Raw genomic sequence first — 22,531 nt, 5'->3', positions numbered from 1 at the left:
ACGAGTGTTGGGTCTTCAGATGTCGGTTAATTGCTGGGCCCTGTCTGTTGCACCTTAGAGAAGTGAGAATGAAGGCCCTTGGAATCATGGCCAGGACACAGCTTTTGATCAAAATGATAAAGGAGCATCCAGACTCTGCGTAGCTCTCCAGATCTCAGTTAAGAACTAAAACACCTCAGATGTGACCTGCGTGTAGTTTTCACATTGTTTACACAACCTTTCATCCAGATATGCATTTAGCTCTACATTGTTTCAAAGAACCCTCTAAAATACCTAGAACCAATAACATTGGGTTGAAAGTCAAGTGTCTTGACTATATATAAACATGGAGATTAGGTTGCTAAAAAAGTTGGTCTCTGTGACTCTTATATTAAGGACTGATTAAAAATAAGTTTCAGATGTCCTTGGAGCAAGCAGGTTTATGTATTTAGATGTAGGAGGCGAGTTTACAGATTTCATTCACAAACAAAATAAAAAACTTTACCTTTGCTGAGAATACAGGCTTTACAAGCATTTTTTTCTTTCCTTACTCTATCAAAGTGCATGTTTTATACAAACCAAAAGAGGAAAAGATCTATATATACAAAACTCTAACATGCAAATAGACCGAATGGCGGAACAACTGAGCAACCGAACAACTGAACAACTGGTCGCTATGACGTGTGCTGACCACCAGGGGGCGCGCATGGAACATGGTAGGCGTTGGCTGTGGTGGTATGGTGGAGCAGGTGAGTGGGGGTGCCAGACCAAGGCAGGGCGCCAGTCACTGTCATTGGGGCGAGTCTCTGGTGGTTACTGAAAATTCTTTGCTCCTGCATGCCGCGGTCCCACCCAGCACTTGCACCTGCTGACGGCGCTGGAGCCGCTGCTCGCACCTGCTGCTAGTGCCGGCCCCGATTGCTCAATGCAGTCACTGGGTGCTAGTGGTGGCTGCTGGCCCCAACTGTCCCTCAGGACTTCTCCACCTCCCCCTGCTCCTGAGGGGCAATTGGGGCAGTAGCCGCCTCTCACACCCAATGCTGGCACCGGCCCCAATGGCTCCCTGCCATCAGTGGGTGTGAGCAGGGCTGGCACTGTCAGTGTGTCAGTGTGTGGGAGCAGTGGCAGTGGGAGCAGGGCTGCTGGCAGACAGAGGACTGGGGGCTGTGGGGGGAGGGGCTGGGCGGGGGCGTGGAGGATGGGCTGAGACCTGCTCCTGTGCTCACCACAGCCTTGCAGCTCACAGTTCCTTTCAAGGTACACGAATTTGTGCACTGGGCCCCTAGTAGATACATGTAACATATGTGAACACCCACAAATTTAAGAGCTAATTACTTTTGCACCCTTGAACAAACATGTACTGTAACTCAAAAATTATGTAACTAAGTATATGTTAACATCCTAAAGAATACCTTTATTAAAATGGAGATACTGGTGTCTATAATTTGTAGGTATGAGAACAATGTTAAATGCAAAAGAATATGCTTAAAACCATCAACCAATATTTTGCAGACTTTCTTTCCTTGTGGGGCTGTAGAAAAAAGCAACCCCCATATCCAAAATTATTTGGTGGTTTCCTCCTTAATGATAGGTACAGATTGCCAAGGTAATGCAGTAAAAAGACAAAAATAGGCAGACCTGGATTTCAGCCCAGATCTTATGTAGCTGTGCAGCATTAGGCCTATCACTTAACCTTTCTGAGCTTAGCAAACTGAGGCAATACTTACTTCACAGGTTTGTTACCTGTAATCTTATACATGGTAACTGTTATGCTAACAGGTAAAACCGAGTATTGAAGACATTTGATTGTACCACATGAAATTGACATTTTTGTAGATAAAAAATGGCCAAATTTAAGTCTTCATTATAAGGTGATCCCCCCCGCCCCAAGGAACCTCAAGGGCACTGTTACAGTGAGACCAAAGTGTGGATGGCAAGCTCAGATTCCTTGGTGGGTTTTTAATCGATGGTCATGGACCGCCACTTTTATCAGTGAATAGTTTATAACATGCTGAAATAACCATGGAGTTGGGTATCTTAGACTGTTCCATTCCCTACTCTCAAGTGCAGATACATATTTCATATCTTACTAAAGGTAGCATATTGCACTCGTTGCATTGAATGGTTACCCTTCTGTTCCATGCTACTAAGAGTCACTGTTTGCCTTTCTAATAATACCAGTAACTTAGACATGCCTGTCGAGGTGATTGATGATCTAGGTATTCTCCTAAAAGCTTGATTTCAAGGTGTTTTCCATGTTGTGGCTTTCCCTCTCAATCATTCTCCTTCCCAGTCCAGGCAGGCGTTTCTGGAAATTTCCACTCAGCAGGATGTAGAGAAAAGGGTTAATGCTGCTGCTGGCATAGCTGAGGCAGATGGAGAGGTAATAGATCACATAGAAAGCCAGCGTGGGCTGCTCCATCTGTAAGTTCACCAGCTGGATGATGTGATAGGGGGCAGCACTTAGGACGAAGACTGCTACCAGCACCAGTACCATCTTTGTCAGCTTCATGACCCTCTGCCTCGGGACACAGGGATTGTAACTGCAAAGGCAACATTAGGATAGAACATAAAAAACCTTAGAAACTGCAGGGCAATGGGGTCCTAGGACGTTTTGGACAGTTGAAAATGGATGCAGTGCAATATGAAGCTCATTTTTATTCTTACTTATTCAGAGCATTGTAAAAAGATTTTTTCATTCCTGTTAAAATTTTCCCAAAGCTGGAAGATTTTAAGAAAAAAAATAAATAACATACTATTGCATTAAAGCCCAAAGTATCAAATACACGAGTCTATACTGATAAAAATATACTAGTGGCCCGGTGCACGGAATTCGTGCACGGGGCGGGGTGGGGGGAGGGTGTTCCTCAGCCTGGCCTGCACCCTCTCCAATTTGGGACCCCTTGAAGGATGTCCTACTGCCAGTTTACAGGGATTGGGCCTAAACTGGCAGTCGGACATCCCTCTCACAATCCGGGACTGCTGGCTCCTAACCGCTCACCTGCTTGCCTGCCTTCCTGATTGCTCCTAACCACTCTGCCTGCCGGCCTGCTCACCCCCAGCTGTCCCCCGCCACCGGCCTGCTTGCCCCCAAATGCCCCCCCTGCCAGCCTGATCACCCCCAACTGCCCCCCATGCCAGCCTGCTCACCCCCAACTGGCCCCCCCCCCCTCTGCTGTCCTGATCACCTCCAACTGGCCCCCCTGCTGGTCTGCTTACCCCTAACGGCCCCAACCCCCACCAGCCTGATCACCCACAACTGCCCTTCCCTCTTGGCCTCTAACCACCTCTACCTCAGCCCCGCCACCATGGCTTTGTTCAGAAGAACGTCTGGAAGGTCTTCCAGTCTAATTAGCATATTACCCTTTTATTAGTATAGATAGAGGCCTGGTGCACAGGTGGGGGCCGGCTGGTTTGCCCTGAAGGTTGTCCTGGATCAGGGTGGGGGTTTCCTTGGGGCGTGGGGTGGCCTGGACAAGGGGCCTGTGGTGGTTTGCAGGCCGGCCATGCCCCCACAGGGTGAGGGTCCCCGCTGGGGGGCATGGCCAGCCTGAGTGAGGGGCTGAGGGCTGTTTTCAGGCTGGCCATGCCCCCCCGCGACCCAAGCTCCCAGCCCCTCCTTTTTTTTTTTTTCTTTTTTGTTTTCAGCGCCCCCTTGAGTGGAGGCCAGGGCTGGCTGGAAGCAAGTATTTGGGATTTATTTATCTTCTATAATTGAAACTTTGTAGCCTTGAGCGGACTTACTCCAGCTCCGTGGCCACCACCATCTTTGTTGGGTTAATTGCATACTCGCTCTGATTGGCTGGTAGGCGTAGCAGAGGTATGGTCAATTTGTATGTTTCTCTTTTATTAGATAGGATGATTGAATAAAATGAGAAAGAATAGCTGTCAGTGTCTTAATATTCCATTTTAACTTTCCCACCACCTCAACTCCCTGTGATACATTTAGGAGCTATTTTCCCCCTATAACTGTGGCTGCTTCCCTTTCCCATTCTAAATAGACGACGCTTGAAGAATGTAAAATTTCCAAAGAATTTCAAGAAATTCTAAGTGGGAAAAAATGTCATGGGCCAATAGACCATTTAAACCTTTGATACCAAGGTTTGCCACAAATTTTGACCAATGGTGAATAAATTTTTCATCTATTCTTTTTAAAAAACCTTTATAGTGTCATATGTGGTATGTGTGTGAAACCCAGGAATCTCGTCTTTTCAAAACAAATACAACAATGTAGTCTAAGAACAAATTTTAATAATTTTTAACCCAACATGTTTTATAAAACACTGACTTATGCATTTAAACAAATTGTAATGTACGGTTTCAAGTAGAGAATAATTTATACTTATTCATGTGGTTTTAGAGACAAGTATCTTTAAAGGTCTTCTACTTTATTGTCTTTATGTAAGTCTTTGTTTTTCTTTAGTTCTAATTAATATTGTCATAAGTATTCAAATACTAATGAGATATTTCTATAAATTAAAAACTTAAAACAAAAATTTGAAGTTATACACATCATCTAGGATACTTACATATGTACACAAGTCTGCAAAATGTACAAGTAAAACATTTAAATAACACTGTTGATGACAAATATAGAATTATTCTTTAAATAGAATCTTGAGTTCAGCTCACATTATTTAATGAAAATATTACCTCAGTAATTTCAACATTTATCACTGAGGCCTTCAAATATATGATCCAGAACATGTCTTATTTTCAGAAAATGCCTCATATAGACATTAACGCCTATATATCTAAGTACAGTATGTGTCAAGTGATTACTGTTTAAATTTCTGTTGTAGACATCTTAGGATCTCTGCATTGTTCTTTTTTTTTACATACAAGATATTTTATTAACATATTATTAATACCTATGATAAAAAATAAAGTAGTCTTACAGGATCTCAAATTCAAAACTTTAAATATTTGAAAAGCCGTTGTTGGGGGAAAATAATATTGAGAGGAACATGCAGAAAGTTTATATCATATCACTTTGATTACCCACTTTTAGGAACAAAACTAAATTAAATATGCTCTTGTATATTTCTGAAGGAGGACTATTTTAGTCTTAACCTTTTATTAGAAACAATGAAAGACAGAAAGAAAAAATAATTAAAACAGCTCCTTGGAGTACATTAGAACAAGGACTCAGATTCCAAGTACTTAATGGCAAGAGTTTAGCAAAATTTATCATTGTACTTATTCATAATGTTGATATTTTTAGCAATGAAAACAAAACAGAAACAAAAGAAGAATAAAGGCAGAAATAGAAGACACAGTGAAAGGGGTAGTATTCAACAGCCTTAGAGAACCCATGTGTTATTTTCTATGCATTGTTCTTTTAATAAATCAAGAGAAATAAGGCAAACACTTACCATCCAGCATCCTTATTCTGTTGGTACATCTCCCAAGTATAGCATAAAATTAAAATATAGCACACCAAAATCAAGGGCAAAGGGCAAAAAAAAGTTGTTATCGTCAAATAAAGTGTGTACCTATAAAATGAGAGAGAGAGAAGACATGCCTGTTACATTCACAATACTAGGCACTGGCTTTACAGTTTATGAGGCATGATTCTCTGATTTTTCAGGGCCCAGGAAAAAAGTCCTTGGGGGAAAGAATTAAGCATCTTTGGGTGCTTTCCTCATTGTTCACTGACACTAATGCTTATCTTTTCAGCAGCCAAGGCCAGCCCTACTGAGTATGAAATGGGTAAGAATACTTATTATTATTGTTGTTGTTATTATTATTATTATTATAATATTTAGTGTGATTAGCAACATCAGGCAATAGCAGATAGCATTTACTATATATTAGGCCATGATCTGAGTGCTTTAGATATTTTAACCCACTGAATCTGTACAATCCCATTAGTACAATGGCATTATTATCCACATTTTACAGAATAAGAAACTAAGGCACAGAGGGGTTAAGTGGTTTGCTCAGGGTTAGCCAGCTAGTAAGTGGCAGAGGGGGGATTTGAACCCAGATGGACAGTTGAGCTGTACAGCCCATCCTTGTAGCCAAAGATTGAGATGGCCTCAAAGGGCCTGTTTGTAAAATTGCCAGTCTTTTCCTCAGTGCTTTCCCAGGGGGAAGTCTCAGGCAAGCCAATTCCAGTTTTGCACAAATGCCAGGTGTTGGAGAAGGAAGGCAGCTCAGGCGGGGTGGGTGTGGACAGAGGCAGAGAAAAGCCAAGAGAGGGGAGAGGGGAGAGGGGAGAGGGGAGAGGGGAGAGGGGAGAGGGGAGAAGGAACCTGGGACCAGAAGGACTCTGAGTAGCATAGAAATTCCATTTTACTGTAAGAATTTAATTTCAGGAGGAACAACAGAGGCCAAAAACTCAGAATATTCTTTATGATAACCAACCAAAAATAGAGGAAGCAGCTGTCAGTGCAAAATAACTAATCTTTTGTATTTCTTTGACACAGACCAAAGTCCTATAGTCAGATAGTGAGCCTCAGGTTGTGCTCTTCTTTCAGAGAGGTTGAGGTCCATATTAACCTGTCAGTGTCTGTGATTAAGTATCATTTCACCTTTAGATTGGCCAGTAGTTTCTGTCTGTGCATGCAGCCAATGCTGGTGGGAGAAATAACAAATAAATAATCAATCCTATCGGTGTTACACTCCTTGGGAGCTTGCTGTTACTGGATTTGTGGCCTTGCAGACCCATACCTTCAGTCCTCTTGGACTATGTCTAGGCCCAAGCAACCCATCTGTTTAAAAGTAGTGGATGGGAAATGGTAAGAATTCCTTCTTTTTTCCCGCAGCATAGTATTCCATTGTGTAATGTACCACATTTTTTTAATCCACTCATTTGCTGATGGGCACTTAGGCTGTTTCCAAATCTTAGCTATGGTAAATTGTGCTGCTATGAACATAGGGGTGCATATATCCTTTCTGATTCGTGTTTCTAGTTTCTTGGGATATAGTCCTAGAAGTGGGATCACTGGGTCAAATGGCAGTTCCATTTTCAGTTTTTTGAGGAAACTCCATACTGTTCTCCAGTGGCTGCACCAGCCTGCATTCCCACCAGCCATGCACGAGGGTTCCTTTTTCTTCCCATTCTCGCCAGCACTTGTCATTTGTTGATTTTTGATGATAACCATTCTAACAGGTGTGAGATGGTACCGCTTTGCTGTTTTGATTTGCATCTCTCGGATGATTAGTGACTTTGAGCATGTTTTCATATGTCTCTTGGTCTTCCTTCTGTCTTCTTTCGAAAAGTATCTATTTAGGTCTGTTGCCCATTTTTTGATTGGGTTGTTTATCTTCCTTTTGTTAAGTTGTATGAGTTTCCTGTAAATGTTGGAGATTAAACCCTTATCAGTGATAACATTGGCAAATATATTCTCCCATGCAGTGGGCTTTCTTGTTGTTTTATTCATGGTCTCCTTTGCTGTGCAAAAGCTTTTTATTTTGATGTAGTCCCATTTGTTTATTTTCTCTTTAGTTTCCATTGCCCTAGGAGCTGTATCAGTGAAGATATTGCTTCGGCATATGTCTGAGATTTTGCTGCCTGATTCCTCTAATATTTTTATGGTTTCCCATCTTATGTTTAAGTCCTTTATCTATTTTGAGTTTATTTTTGTGTATGGTGTACGTTGATGGTCTAGTTTCATTTTTTTGCATGTATCTGTCCAATTTTCTCCACACCATTTATTGAAGAGACTGTCTTTTTTAAAATTTTATTTAATAAATCTTTATTGTTCAGATTATTACAATTGTTCTTCTTTTTTCCCCCCATAGATCCCCTCCACCTGGTTCCCAACCCACCTTCTGCCCTTACCGCCCCCCCAACTGTCCTCATCCATAGGTGTACGATTTTTGTCCAGTCTCTTCCCGCACCCCACACACCCCTTTCCCTCCGAGAATTGTCAGTCCACTCCCTTTCTATGCCCCTGATTCTATTATATTCACCAGTTTGTTCTGTTCATTAGATTTTTTATTCACTTGATTTTTAGATTCACTTGTTGATAGATATGTATTTGTTGTTCATAATTTTTATCTTTACCTTTTTCTTCTTCTTCCTCTCCTTAAAGAATACCTTTCAGCATTTCATATAATACTGGTTTGGTGGTGATGAACTCCTTTAGCTTTTTCTTATCTGTGAAGCTCTTTACTGACCTTCAATTCTGAATGATAGCTTTGCTGGGTAGAGTAATCTTGGTTGTAGGTTCTTGCTATTCATCACTTTAAATATTTCTTGCCACTACTGTCTGGCCTGCATAGTTTCTGTTGAGAAATCAGCTGATAGTCGTATGGGTGCACCCTTGTAGGTAACTAACTGTTTTTCTCTTGCTGCTTTTAATATTCTCTGTTTGTCTTTTGCTCTTGGCATTTTAATTATGACGTGTCTTGGTATGGTCCTCTTTGGATTCCTTTTGTTTGGGGTTCTGTGCGCTTCCTGGACTTGTAAGTCTATTTCTTTCACCAGGTAGGGGAAGTTTTCTGTCATTATTTCTTCAAATAGGTTTTCAATATCTTGTTCTCTCTCTTCTTCTGGCACCCCCATAATTCTAATGTTGGTACGCTTGAAGTTGTCCCAGAGGCTCCTTACACTATCTTCATATTTTTTTATTCTTTTTTCTTTACCGGTTGGGCGTTTTTTGCTTCTTTGTATTTCAAATCTTTGACTTGATTCTTGCGATCCTCTTGTCTGCTGTTGGATCTCTGTATATTATTTTTTATTTCAGTCAGTGTATGATTAATTTCTAGTTGGTCCTTTTTCATATCCTCGAGGATCTTGTTAAATTTATCAGCCTTTTCTAGAAAATTCTCGAAAAACCTTATAACCATGGTTTTGAACTCTATATCCAGTCATTTGCTTTCCTCCATTTCTTTCATTTGTGATCTGTTTCTTTATCTCCGCATTTTGGCTGCTTCCCTGAGTTGATACAGTGGCTTTGTGTGCTAGGTGTCCTATAGGACCCAGTGGCTCAGCCTCCCCAGTTACCTGAGGTGGACACTCTTGGCGCACCCCTTTGTGGGCTGTGTGCCCAGTCTTGTTGTAGTTAAGCCTTTATTGTTGGTGGTATCACTGGGAGGAATTGGCGTCCAGGCCAGTTGGCTGTGAGGATCAGCTGTGTCTACACTGGGAGAACTTCTGTGCTGGAGACACCCTTATGAGACAAGATTTGCAAAAGCCTCTGTGCTCAGCTTGGATGGGGTGGAATCTTAGGATGGAGCAGACAGCATTGGCTTCCCATCAGCCCTGCCCTAAGAGACCCCTGGGTCTCAGTGTCCTGCAGTAATTGCTGCAAGCACCTCCGAGAGAAAGCCACCCTCGAGTTCTGCCGGCTGCCAGAGAGTCCATTTTCTCCTTGAATGAGTCTGTGTCCCCAGAGTCTCACCTGGTACTGGAGTTCCGAGCATTCGGGAGCTTTTGTCTCCCTCCTGCTTGAGAAAGCCAGCCGTGTACTCAGTTGTCAGCCCTATCAGGGCATGTGTCTCTGTACCTCTGCCTTCTGCAGCTCCTCTGAGCCTCAGTATGCTTTTCTCTTTCCTTCTAGTGGTAGAATTTCCACTCAGCTAGCCTTCCTGTGGTTATGGATGATGTCCGTTTTGTCTTTTAGTTGTAGTTTTGAAATTGTTGTGCGAGGCAGTAGTTTAGGTGTTTACCTATGCCGCCATCTTGGTTTATCCTAAAGAGACTGTCTTGACTCCATTGTATGTTCTTGCCACCTTTGTCAAATATTAATTGAGCATAGTGGTTTGGGTCAATTTCTGGGTTCTCTATTCTATTCCATTGGTCTATATGTCTGTTCTCGTGCCAGTACCAGGTAGTTTTGAGACAGTGGCTTTGTAATACAGCTTGACATCTGGTATTGAGATCCCTCCTACTTTGTTCTTCTTTCTCGAGATTGCTGCAGCTATTCGGGGTCCTTTTTTATTCCAGATGAATTTTTGGAGAGTTCATTCTAGGTCTGTGAAATATGCCATTGGTAATTTAATGGGGAGTGCATTGAATCTATAGATTGCTTTGGGAAGTATGGACATTTTAATGATGTTGATTGTACCAATCCATGAACATGGTATGTTCTTCCATCTGTTTATGTCTTCCTCTATCTCTTATTTCAATGTCCTATAGTTTTCTGAGTACAGGTCTTTTATGTCCTTAGTTAAGTTTATTCCTAGGTATGTTAATTTTTTTGATGCAATGGTAAATGGGATTGTTTTTTTAATCTCTCTTTCTGTAAGTTCACTATTGGTGTATAAAAATGCCATAGATTACTTGGCATTAATTTTGTATCCTGCTACATTGCCAAATTCATTTATTAAGTCTAATAATCTTTTGATGGAGTCTTCAGTGTTTTCTATGTACAGTATCATGTCATATGTGAATAATGATAATTTTACTTCTTCTTTTCCAATTTGGATACCTTTTATTTCTTTTTCTTTTCTAATTGTTATGGTTAGCACTTTCAGTGCTATGTCGAACAGGAGTGGTGAAAGTGGCCATCCCTGTCTTGATCCTGTTCTTAGGTGAAATGGTTTTAGCTTTTGCCCATTGAGTATGATGTTTGCTGTAGGTTTGTCATATAAGGCTTTTATTATGTTGAGGTATGATTTCTCTATTCCCATTTTGCTGAGGGTTTGTTTTTTTTAAAATCCAGAAAGGGTGTTGGATGAAACTGGAGAGCATTATGCTAAGCGAAATAAGCCAGTCAGAGAAAGATAAATATCACATGATCTCACTCACTTGTGGAATATAATGAACAACATAAATTAATGAACAAAAACAGATCCAGAGATAGAGAAGCATTGATCAGACTGTCAAATCTCAGAGGGAAGGTAGGGGAAGATGGGGGTAAGGGGGAGAGATCAACCAAAGGACTTGTATGCATGCATATAAGACTAACCAATGGACACAGACACCAGGGGGTGAGGGCATGAGTGGGGGGATAAGGACACACATGTAATACCTTAATCAATAAAGAAAAAAAGAATAAAGTTTAGAATTTCTCTGAGAACCAGGGGAGTTCTATTTGCTTCTGTGAATAGTAAAGCCAATTTAAAAATTGCATATGTGTTGGACTCCAGAGGTATCTGTCAATAGTAAAATAGGATAATCCTCTGGGGAATATTTACATTTTCAGATAAGAAGCAAGGGAAGAAGACAGTTACCCAAACTCACAAAGTACTTAAAGTGAATTATATGTGATGGTGGCCAATAGCTAGAACAACTATTTGGACACCAGGGGTTGTTCCAGCTCAATCTCCATTTACATCAACATGCAAAACTGGCTTGTAATGTTTTACAAAATAAAATTCCTCACCTGCAAAAAAAAAAAAAAAAAAAAAAAGTGGTGGATGAGCAAAGGAACCCACCATATTGACTTGAGATAGTGTATGGATGTATGTAAAATGTACTTAGCACAGTTCCTTGTGCTTAGTAGGTGATCAAAAAATGTTTAGTCATAGACTTCAATGCTATGTTGAAAATTTCAAATAGAAATTTTTTTGACTTTTTCTTTTCAAATTAAAATGTAAGAAATGCCTTTGTTGGTGTCTGCATTAGTTATGTACAGCTGTTGTAACAAATTATCATAAACTGGGTAGCTTAAAAAGATAGAAATGTATTGTCTTACAGAACTGGAGGCCAAGAGTCTAAGATCAAGGTGTCAGCAGGGCTGGTTCCTTTTGGAAGCTCTGAGGGAAAATCTGCTCCCTGCCTCTCTCCTGGCCTCTGGTGGGTTCTGGCAATCCTTGGGGTTCCTTGTCTTGTAGACACATTCCCCCAATCTCTGTCTCTGTGTTCACATATGTTATCTCTATGCATCTTCAAATCTTCCTGTCCTTATCAGGACACCAATCATTGGCTAGGGCCGTGTTCGGCAAACTGCGGCTCGCAAGCCACATGCGGCTCTTTGGCCCCTTGAGTGTGGCTCTTCCACAAAATACCACGGAGTCTATTTTGAAGAAGTGGTGTTAGAAGAAGTTTAAGTTTAAAAAATTTGGCTCTCAAAAGAAATTTCAATCGTTGTACTGTTGATATTTGGCTCTGTGACTAATGAGTTTGCTGAACACTGGGCTAGGGGGCCCACCTTAACCCAGTATGACCTCATCTTCACTTGACATACCTGCAAGGACCCTATTTCTAAATAAGGTCACATTCATAGATGCTGAGGGCAATATATCTTTTGCGGGGACACATTCAACCAAACTCCAACTGCATATTAATAAGGTATGCATCTCAGGAACTCTGAGACCCTTTTTGAAATTCTGCCCCTCCCTTGATTGCTGTGTTTCTGCTGGGTCTGGCTGCCAGGGATCTTTAAAATCCATATTTAGATATATTTGTGCCCACTGAAGTTACATGATTAAACTCAAAATCTTTTTTTAAAGGTTACTCTCTCCTAGATGTCAGACGATCAACTTGATTATGGAAGGCAGGTACCTAAGTGTCTGGGAGAGGATCCCCAAGGACAGGCATGCAGACAACGAGGCTGAAGCACTTCATAACTTAATTCAACTCCATTTTTCTTACGTTGTAACAACCTACCGGAGCACATCGTCAGGGGATGCTAAATCAAAAGCACAACTCTCCACGCCGTCTTCAAACGTGATGACCTTTGAGTAGACCCAGACAGGCAACGCCAGGATAAAGGAAGCTGCCCAGAGGCCCAAATTGATGCGGATGGTCTTGTACCTCGTTCTCCAACTTGTAAGTCGAAAGGGTTGGACGAGAGCCAAGTACCTGCAAAGCCAGTTAAAAAGGGTTTGGGAATAATCAATAAAAGCACTGAGCTCCAACAATGAATGGTTCATGACAAGAGTAAATTATTAGTATTATTATTCTCCCTGAAGCATACCGCTATCAGGGTAAAAGGAAGTTATAATATTTTTTAAGAGCTGGCTGGTACCTATAGAGAAAACAACTCTTGACCCTGCAAGTCTGAATAGACCACTCTCAGAAATAGTTGCCACTTCCACAAACACACCAAGGAGGGTAAAATCTGCCCTGCAAACTCTCTCTTTACAAAGGTGCTTTCCTCGTAGATGAGGCTCTATAAAACTTGGTCTCTGAACAGGGATTTCCTCTGGGAGGCAGGGGCCCTCTGCCCCGTAGGATTTACTGGTGTAGAGGCAGGAAGAGGGAAGTGCGCTAGCTGGAGGGAGGGTCCCCCAGCAGGGAGAGGTTCAGGCCATGGGACAGGCATTTAGCTCAGATAGCTTTTCTGTAGAGTCCCCAGGCACTTGGGGGTTCAGTTCAGACAAATCACAGCGAGGATAAACAAACATGACTAGTGTAGATAATTGCAAATTGTCTTAGGCTGCAGGCTGGAGGGGGAAAAGGGCTCATTTTATAGCGAAGTCTTTTTCTTCCTTCTTTTCTTTTCTTTTTTCCATTTTTGATCCAGAAAAAAAGGGTAATCATTAATCAAACTTGAAATCCTGATATATCAAACGGATTTATAGCAAATCCAAGAAGAATTTTTAAGAGGCAACTAAAAGCTAAAGGATGAGCCGAAACCGGTTTGGCTCAGTGGATGGAGCGTCGGCCTGCGGACTGAAGGGTCCTGGGTTCGATTCTGGTCAAGGGCATGTACCTTGGTTGCGGGCACATCCCCAGTGGGAGGTGTGCAGGAGGCAGCTGATCGATGTTTCTCTCTCATCGATGTTTCTGGCTCTCTATCCCTCTCCCTTCCTCTCTGTAAAAAAATCAATAATATATATATATATATATAAAAGCTAAAGGATGAAAAACAGTGTTCAGACCTGGAATGAAAGGTATTTAGAAAAGCAGAGTTTTGCTGGGTGTAGAGGTTGTAGAGTAAGAGGTTCACAGAAGAGGTACAGTTAAAGCAAAGCCAATACTCTCCTTTATTCAGTGTACAGTGTATAAAGCAGGTTTTATTATCTCCAAGAATGATGTGATTGGGAAGGCCTATACTTTAGGTTGCTTTTCTGCAGTGGCCTGCCCTGTGCAGGGCCCTCTTTCTAGTGGTTAAGACCTTGTCAAGCTGGCCAGGCTTTACTCAAGGCACTGTCACCATTGGCTGGCATCAGGTGAATTATCCTGACCTACACAGTACATTGATTAAAAATGTGATGTTAATTATGACTTGAGAAATACACTCTATATTTGGAGGATTCTTTTGCAGAAAAGCAGCAAGATATAAAAAATGCATCAAACATTACTATTATTATTCATGTCTGAATAATAATCCAGCCTTGCCAATGGTTTACTTATCCATCAGAAGAACTACTTATAACTTCCCACCTCAAGGGCCCACTTGGACAAGTAAAAGGGTCAGAGCTTAGGAAGAAGTCCTGGATCAACCCAGGAAATTTAACACAGCCCTCAAGACTGATGGTCCTTCATTCATCAGTGTTTTTTGAGCACCCTCTTGCCAGGCCCTGTTACACAGACACCTGGGATATATCAATGATCAAACCTGCCTTTGTGGAATTTATATTTGAGGGGTAGGGGGAAGCTAGACAATAAAGAACACACACACACACACACACACACACAGTAAATTAGACTATGTGATTTATTTGAAGCAAGGGAGATCAGAGCAAGGGGGTTCTAGTGTGCTGGAACTGGGTCAGGTGGGAAGAATGTGGACTGAGATTTTAGGTGGGTTGCTCTCTGAGACAATTCCTGTTGTGTGTGTTATGTTGTCTTTTAGGACTTGCTTCTGTTTGGGGAAGACCTGATGTGGAAGACTTGGCATCTGGATGATGCAGGGCTCATCCTGGCTTGCATATTTCTGAAAGAGGCCAGATGGTGAGATAATTATAAGCCACCTGCCAACTTTAGAGACAGCCTGGGTCTGAACTGGGCTCCAGCACTCACTGGCCCCGTAAGTACTCACCATCACTCTCATATTCTCAAATAACATTAGCTTACATGGTTGGTGATATGGCTGTGGCACACTCCAGCTCACAGTAGAATACATTGCTAATGATGTAAAATGGTAGCATTTGCATTAACCAGGCATAATAATGAGTGTAAAAGGTGGTCTTCCTGGTACTGGGATATTTCTTTATATCTGTGTAGGAGTCCATACCTACTCCACTGATTCCATTAGGTGCTAGGTAATTGAAAGAGTGTGTGAGACTTTGAACATATGGGAAATAGCCCTGACAGGGAGTGAGGAGACCCACTTCAGTTCTCAGCTCTGTCATGAACTCCCTCTGTACCCTTAGCAAATACCCTCACTTTTTGGGGCCTCAGCTTCCTTATTACGAGAATCATGGGGGCATTCATTCTAGTTTCCAACTTTCCATGATTTTGAAATCCTTTTATATTGTAGTGAGTTGTAAATAAAACTGAGGTCAAAAAGATTGATTGGAAAAAAGATTTTAGTGTTTTAAGCTTTCCATTAAAAATAGACTTCTGTGAAAATGGGAACAGATATTTTTACGTAACCAGTTCTACAGTAAGACAGGCAAAGGAAGAGGAGCCTTGCTATTACAAACCAGCTCTGATGTTGCTTAAAGTACGAAGCACAGGCACCTCTGAATTATGTTAGCTATTTCAGAGTCTCTTCACTTACCTGTCCACACTCATTACAGTCATGATGGCACTACAGGCAAACTGGTTGCAGGTATCCAGGGATGTAATGATGGTGCAGAGAGGCCCCCCAAATACCCACTCTCCTCCCCGGGCCCACTGGTGAATAAGAAAGGGCATTCCGATGATGTGGACCAGATCAGCCACAGCCAGGTTGCAAATGTAAATGTCAGGAATAGTTTTTTTCCTCGACCTGAAAGAAATGGGCAGAAACTGAAGACTGACATAGAAAGTATGCACCTTCTTCAATGTATGTCACCTGTTACAAATTTTCAATTGCCAAAATGGATTTTAAAAGTTAAAGGGAAACGTATACAAGTGTCCATATAAATGCCTGGTATATTTAAACAGTTTGAACTATATGCCTGAGACTTAACTTTGGTGGTTTAAAAATGTGTCTGTACATTCTTAGATATTGCTTTCAAAACATGGAGCCTAATTCCCTCCTTTTGAGTGTGGTTGCACTTAGTAACTCATTTTTAACAAATAGTATATGGTGGAAATGACAGTGTGTGACATTTTAAAATTAGGACATAAAAACTTTGTGGAGTTTTCTCCTTGCTCTCCCTTGGATCATTTTCTCTGGGGAAGCCAGCTGCCATCTTGTGAGAATACTCAAGTAACTCTGTGGAGAGGTCCACCTGGAGAGGAATTGAGGCCTCCAGCCAAGAACCAGCACCAACTAGCCAGGTGCGTGAGTGGGCTACCTTGAAAGTTGTTGCTCCAGCCCCAGCCAAGATGACTGTTGCCCTAGAGGACAGCTTGAATGCAACTTCATGGAAACAGTAGAGGGGTGGGTGAAAGGGAACTACTAGTTTGATTTAAGCTGGGGGTGGGGAGAGGGGGAAGGAAGAGGCCTTGTTCTGAGCATTTTCCCTTCTTATCAGCTTGTATTCCACCATTTAACTATTAGTGTTCCTTCAGGTTAATACACTGTCCCTGTTGTAATCTCTGTGTAAAATGTAGGCACCATTGGAAGGGTTAAAAAGTAAGGTGTCTCAGTAATTTATGATTTAGTGTGAATTAGTTACCTTGACAGAGTGGGAACTTTTTATTTATTGGGAGACAGGCCATTTCTTAGAGAGTCTCTGTTCACTTCAAGTGGCCTGTTGGTAGATGGAAGAAAGACGTGTTCAAGACATAGAGGTGGGGAATCAATGGAGGAAAATGTCATTTTCTTTATTGAAATAGTTTTCCAGGGCCCACCATGGCTGTGGAGAATACTTGAGTAAAGAGGTTGAGTTCATTAGTCTCTCCCTGAAGAATAAAAGGGGAAATGTTATAATTGGCTCAATTTTCCTCCTACACTTTCCTATTTGGTTTCCTTTGACCTGCTCTAAGTTTAAAGTGTAATAGACTGGTGATGATCTGGTCTCACTACTTTATAGTCACCCTCTTAATGCATCTATCACCTCTTACTTTAAAAAAGTCATATAGAACATCTTATTTTGGAGGGTCCATCTTACTTAAGCCTATTTTTTTTTGGCATATATGTTTCTTGTATGTTTTTAATCTTCTTTGGCAAAGTCATACGTTGGTTCACTGCTTGTTTCCCAGCGTCACTTTGTCTCTCATTTGGCCTATTCAGGGTGGTCAGTATTGAGGGGGACAGCCCACTATCTATGACTGCTTAAGTCTATGGGTGATTAAGTAGAGTCTTTCTCTTGCCCAAGTGAGTGAGAGTCTTCTTACCAGCCAAACCAGCTCAATTTCTTAGGATAACTCCTATTGCCAGAAAATAAAATGGTTGCCTCACAGTTTCAACCCCTGCCTGGGCTCTACCTCCAGAGTTTCTGAGTTAACTGGTCTGGGGTGAAATTGTATATTAAGATTCTTAAACGCTCCCAAGTGATTCTAATATGTAGCTGAGATTGAGAATCATAGCTCTAAAAATTCACTAACTCAGCAGTAAGCATTGGCCTAGGTCTTTTCATTTTGAGACCTGCAACTCAGATGTTATTTGATATGTGATAAAAAAATATCTGTAGACTCTTTTTTAATTATCTTAAGCACATATTCCAAACCTGATTTCATTAAGAAAAATCCTCCAAGGAGAAAAGGATTCACTTAGGGAGTACAGGAAGTCCCTACAATGTGGGAAAGGAGAAGAAGCCTTACCTTACTATAGTGAATACAATGAGGATGTTGCCAACCAGCCCCATTGAGCAGATAAGCCCAACCATGGAAGGGAGGATGACTGTATCCACAATGCTGAGGGCTTGATAAGCAAACTCTTTATTCCAGGATTTGTTCAAAAGTTCAGCAGAGGTGTTCCAACAGGAAGAGTGAAGTGAATTCATTGTTCATGAACTTCCAGTGGTTAAAGCTGTGAGGAATAGGAAGTGCAGTTCCCTCAATATAGATTTTCTTTAACTTAATTAAAAAATATTTATTGGGGCCTTTTTTGAATCAAGACCCCATTTAACAGAAGATTACAGGGTGAATATAATGAAAAAGAGAGATCTGCTGTATAACACTGTGCTTATTCAATATTCAGCATTGTACTATTCACTTAAAAAAAAATATATATATATATTTTAACCAGAATTAAAAAAGAAAGTATGTGAGAGGACAAAACTGATGTTTGAGGTGAGTAGATGTTTCATGTTTTGGATTAAATGTTCTACTAAATGATTTATTGGTAAAATATGTTCACAAAGAATAAAAAGTAACATGAAAACTGAAGAAAAAGAGATATCATTAAGATAGTGAAAAAGCAAGACTCACAGGATATTTCTAAGACATATAAGCAACAAAAGGCTGTTGTTCAAAATATATAAAATATGTATACAAACCAATAAGAAAAATAGAGATAAGTCAACAGAAAAATATCAAGACACTTGAATTGGCATTTATAAAACAGGAATCTAATGGTATATAAACATTTTATTTTATTTATTTTTTGTGTCTATGAGTTATGCATATATGCATTCAGGTCTTTGGTTGATTTTATAAAGCATTCAATATCATTGGTGATAAGGAAAAGGCAAATTAAAACCACAATGGGGTATCCATGCAAACCTATCAAATTGGTAAAAAATTTCAAGTCTGAGATTTCCAAGTGTTGGTGAAGGTACAGAACCACAGAAACTTCCACTATTTATGAGAATGTAAGTTGATGCACCACTGTGGAAATCAGGAAGGTTTTATTTATTAAAGTTGAATAGATGAATATTATCTGATGACCCAGAAACTTCTCCATAAGTGGGATATACTTAGACATAAATATTTATATATACTAGAGTGCTCCAGAAATATTCCCAGACATATTTATTTTATATATTTTAAACAGAAAATAGTCAAAATGCTCATTTATAATGGGCTGGATAAAAAATATTGTGATATATTCACACAATGAAATATTGCACAGCACTAGAAAGAAACAGACTGTAATTACATACAATAACATGGATGAATCTAATAACTTAAGGTTGAGCAAAAAGCAAAAATTCATACAGTATGATTCAACTTATATAGAATTAAAAATATGGGAAAAACTAAACTATAGTATTAGATATACATATAATAAAGGTAAATATATAAAGAATAATAAAGAAGTGATAACTGGAAAAGTCAGACTGATGATCACCTCTGCAGAGAGGGTTTTATATGTGACTCTGCAGGTTATTTTAACAGTAAAAATAGTTTTTAAAAACAGTCTAACATCTGACCATATGGTTTCAAAGCAATAATCTAAATCTTTGTTTTTTCTTCTTTATTAATACTTACCTTACTTTTAAATTTCTACTGTTCTCTTTTACTTTTCTAGTCACTTATTTCAAACTTTAACAATCAGCTAATATAAATGTTAATTTTGATCGTGTTTCTGATATGTTGCAACTTGATGCCAAAATGTATGCAACAATTTAACAAAACAGCCATTCTCAGGCAAAACAGTGACGGGCTGAACTCACTGAAGAATTTCACACAGAGAAAGATATTTACAGTCAGTCACCTCATTGTTGTTTTAAAAACAACAAATGTGAGTACTTTAAAAAGTCAAGATGATTCGTTATTTTAATTTTTATTCTGCTATTTGGATAATGAAAAACCAATGTTTAAGAGAGATTTGGGGGATTTTATACAAAAATTTAGAGTTTAAGATATATGAAAATTAACTTTTATGACAGTTTTTTTTTTTAAGTTACCACAAATTTAAAAAGAAAATATGGATTATGTATCCAAATTAATAGGTTTGGAGAATATATGTATTTTTGGAAATAATGATTTAAGTTTAAGACATAGGCAAACTTTCCCCAATAAATTATGTATAGCAATATTCATTATCTCATTTATGTATTTCAATATTTCTTCTCCAAGTATAACCTACAGGAATATGACTCCCCAAGTTTTAGCCAATAGTCATGCTTTCTAAGTGTGTTTCTAACACCAATGGCCTTACATCTAAGATTTGGAAGTATAATTGAAATGGCTACATGTTAAGATTGTTTTGAACATTTAACATAAAAAAATTTGCAAAGTCAGATAGCATAATTGTTATTGACAACTCCTAGGCTATTGAAACCTCAACCCAAATCTCTTCAGCTTCACTCTTCCACCTCAATGGATCTCTTACTTTATTTATCTCTCAGATCTCAAGTTCTCTGAGGGAGATGGGAACTTGAAAAAGTGGGAAAGGAAGTCATCTGTAAATAGTAATTACAGTGGAAAGAATGCTGAAAGTAAACTCTCACCTTTTAAACCTTTACTCATGCCACTAAAAGCCTGACAAAGTAAGAGTCCTGGTACCTTTTACCTCTTGTCAACTAACATTTCATGTTTAATACCTCCTGTAAATGTTGGAGTTCAAAGTAAAGGAAAATTGGGGTATTTGTGAAAATTCTATATAGTTAAAACTTTGTGAATCCTTCAGTTAATTTTAGAAGAAAATCTTGTTTTACCAATTCATTTAATTTCAAATTTGAGAAATTCATCAATCAAATAATAAATCCATGCAAGCCTTGTTGTCCTTCATCTTATCTTGTTAGCTATGGCAGGTAGTGGCCCACTTTCCCTCTAGGTATATGACGGTGAAATAAACAGCTAGTGTCCAAAAATATTTGTGCTTCATAAGTATCATATTTTTGTCTTTCTGTCCTTGATAGACACTTCTCATTAGTTAAATATATAGAAACAAAATATCAGTCCACTGATGATCATTAAATATGAGCTGATGAAAAAGTTTTAAGTATTATTATTTAAATATATTCATATTTTAAATATTGTTAATATTTACTCAGAAGGCTATTAAAAATCTTTTATACAAAGAAACTCTCAATTCTTAAGTATGATTTCATTATCTAAAGGCCATTTTTATATGGGACAACTCCCTCTAGTTCTATATAATAAAAGGGTAATATGCAAATTGACCCTAACAGTGGAACGAATGGGAACAACCAGTCGCCATGATGCACACTGACCACCAGGGAGCAGATGCTCAATGCAGGAGCTGCCCCCTGGTGGTCAGTGCGCTCCCACAGGGGGAGCTTCACTCAGCCACAAGCTGGGCTAACTGCTGCGAGAATAACAGCGGTGGTGGGAAGCGGGCCTAGGCTGCAGGTGAACATCCGCCCGAGGGCTCCCGGGCTGCCAGAGGGATGTCTGACTGCCAGCTTAGGCCCAATCCCCCGGGGATCTGTGAGAGGGCGCAGGCTGGGCTAAGGGACGCCCCCCCCCCCCCCAGAGGACACAAGTTTTCGTGCACCAGGCGTCTAGTTTAATAATGAAAGTCAATGCTTAAATAAGATTAACTTAAGCATCTTTGCAGAAAACTCTGTGTGCATTCTCTGTCTGTCCTCATGTGGTACCTCTGGAAGAAACCCATCTAACTGGGTATTAAATACCTTCCCCTTGAAAATTTCCTAGGTATAAAACTCTTTCTCAATTATTTTACTGCAAATGTTGACACTTATTTGGAATAACCACAGAAAACTAGGCCTAAATAGTTGAGGATGCCTTTATGTAGGAAAATTTCTTTTTCCTAAAAAAGAGAAATTTATGCTTGTGAGGTGGTGTTGAAAGAAGACTGACAGTGTCATTTTAATGTATTCTGATTCACATCGTTCATTTATAAACACTGACATCTTCATACATACACAATTTATTCATGATGATGAGGACAAGCAAAAGGAGGAATGAATTTAGAGGAAATGAATTCAGTTTTTTTAAAGAAAAAAGAGAGTGTTAAGGAGTCTGGAAAGTGGTAAGAAAATGTATATGGCAAAGAAGAGCATGATGTAGAGAATAAATCAAAAGAACTAACAGATGAGTTTGCTTACATTAGAGTGATTATTTCACACAATTTTGATTACTTTTCAAAATAAATCCTAAAATAATAATCTTTAACCGTTTTTCTGTAAACATAGTCACAATGAGGGGATTAAGTGAATCTAATGAGGTAGCTTTATGGCTACTTGTCTTGTTACTATTTTCAAGATAAATCTCAGAAAAAAATTATATGGGAAAAAAGCCTGCTGCTAATAACTAACAAAATCAATAAGGATTTTTAAATATCCACAAAGCACAAAATATAACAAATACACTTACCTGCTACATTCGTGCCCCCATGCACACCTACAGATCCAAGTTGTATAGATTTGCTCTCCAAGTTGTGGCCCAACTCACTGGGCTCATTAATTTTTACTCCATCCGCCCATCGCCTTCCATTCTATTGACTCTCTCTTTTGGGGATTTCTATTTTAATTATCTCGAGGCATGCTCAGTCATTCATTCAACAAACATTATAATGTCTGCAGCAAAGATCAAGATCAACAAGATTTCCACCTCCTGGCATTACATTTTAATATGGTTGTATCAGTGGTTACAAGGGTTTATGGTTTATATAAATGTACTGTGTTCTGTCATATGCAATTTGAAACTTTGGCTAAGTAATCGCCTTAAGTCTCAGTTTCCCCAGTAATGACAGTGCCTATCTCAAAGTATTGTTGTGCTGATTCATGTGATGATTAACGACCAAGGGCTGAGCGTAATGTGTTCTAGTAAGTGTTCAACTAATATCAGTCATTA

General features: G+C 39.7%; 1 protein-coding gene across 1 annotated transcript in view; it reads right to left on the bottom strand.

Annotated features, from left to right (window-relative positions):
• Positions 1 to 2,206: 2,206 nt before the first annotated feature.
• MCHR2 (melanin concentrating hormone receptor 2) overlaps positions 2,207 to 22,531 on the bottom strand; it is a gene marked incomplete at its 3' end in the record, with an annotated part of 31,928 nt that continues 11,603 nt past the window's right edge. The window contains exons 2-6 of the mRNA XM_080664643.1: positions 17,624 to 17,831; positions 15,489 to 15,698; positions 12,485 to 12,679; positions 5,355 to 5,474; positions 2,207 to 2,522 (exon numbers count right to left, since the gene is read on the bottom strand). Of these exons, the coding sequence (XP_080520769.1) occupies positions 2,207 to 2,522; positions 5,355 to 5,474; positions 12,485 to 12,679; positions 15,489 to 15,698; positions 17,624 to 17,805 (1,023 nt within the window). The 5' untranslated portion in view covers positions 17,806 to 17,831. The remainder of the gene's footprint in view (positions 2,523 to 5,354; positions 5,475 to 12,484; positions 12,680 to 15,488; positions 15,699 to 17,623; positions 17,832 to 22,531) is intronic.

This window comes from Plecotus auritus, assembly GCF_963455305.1.
Source record: "Plecotus auritus genome assembly, chromosome: 4".
Taxonomy (NCBI): domain Eukaryota; kingdom Metazoa; phylum Chordata; class Mammalia; order Chiroptera; family Vespertilionidae; genus Plecotus; species Plecotus auritus.
Note: the sequence above shows the minus strand (reverse complement) of the source record. Positions and strands in the feature narration are given on the sequence as shown.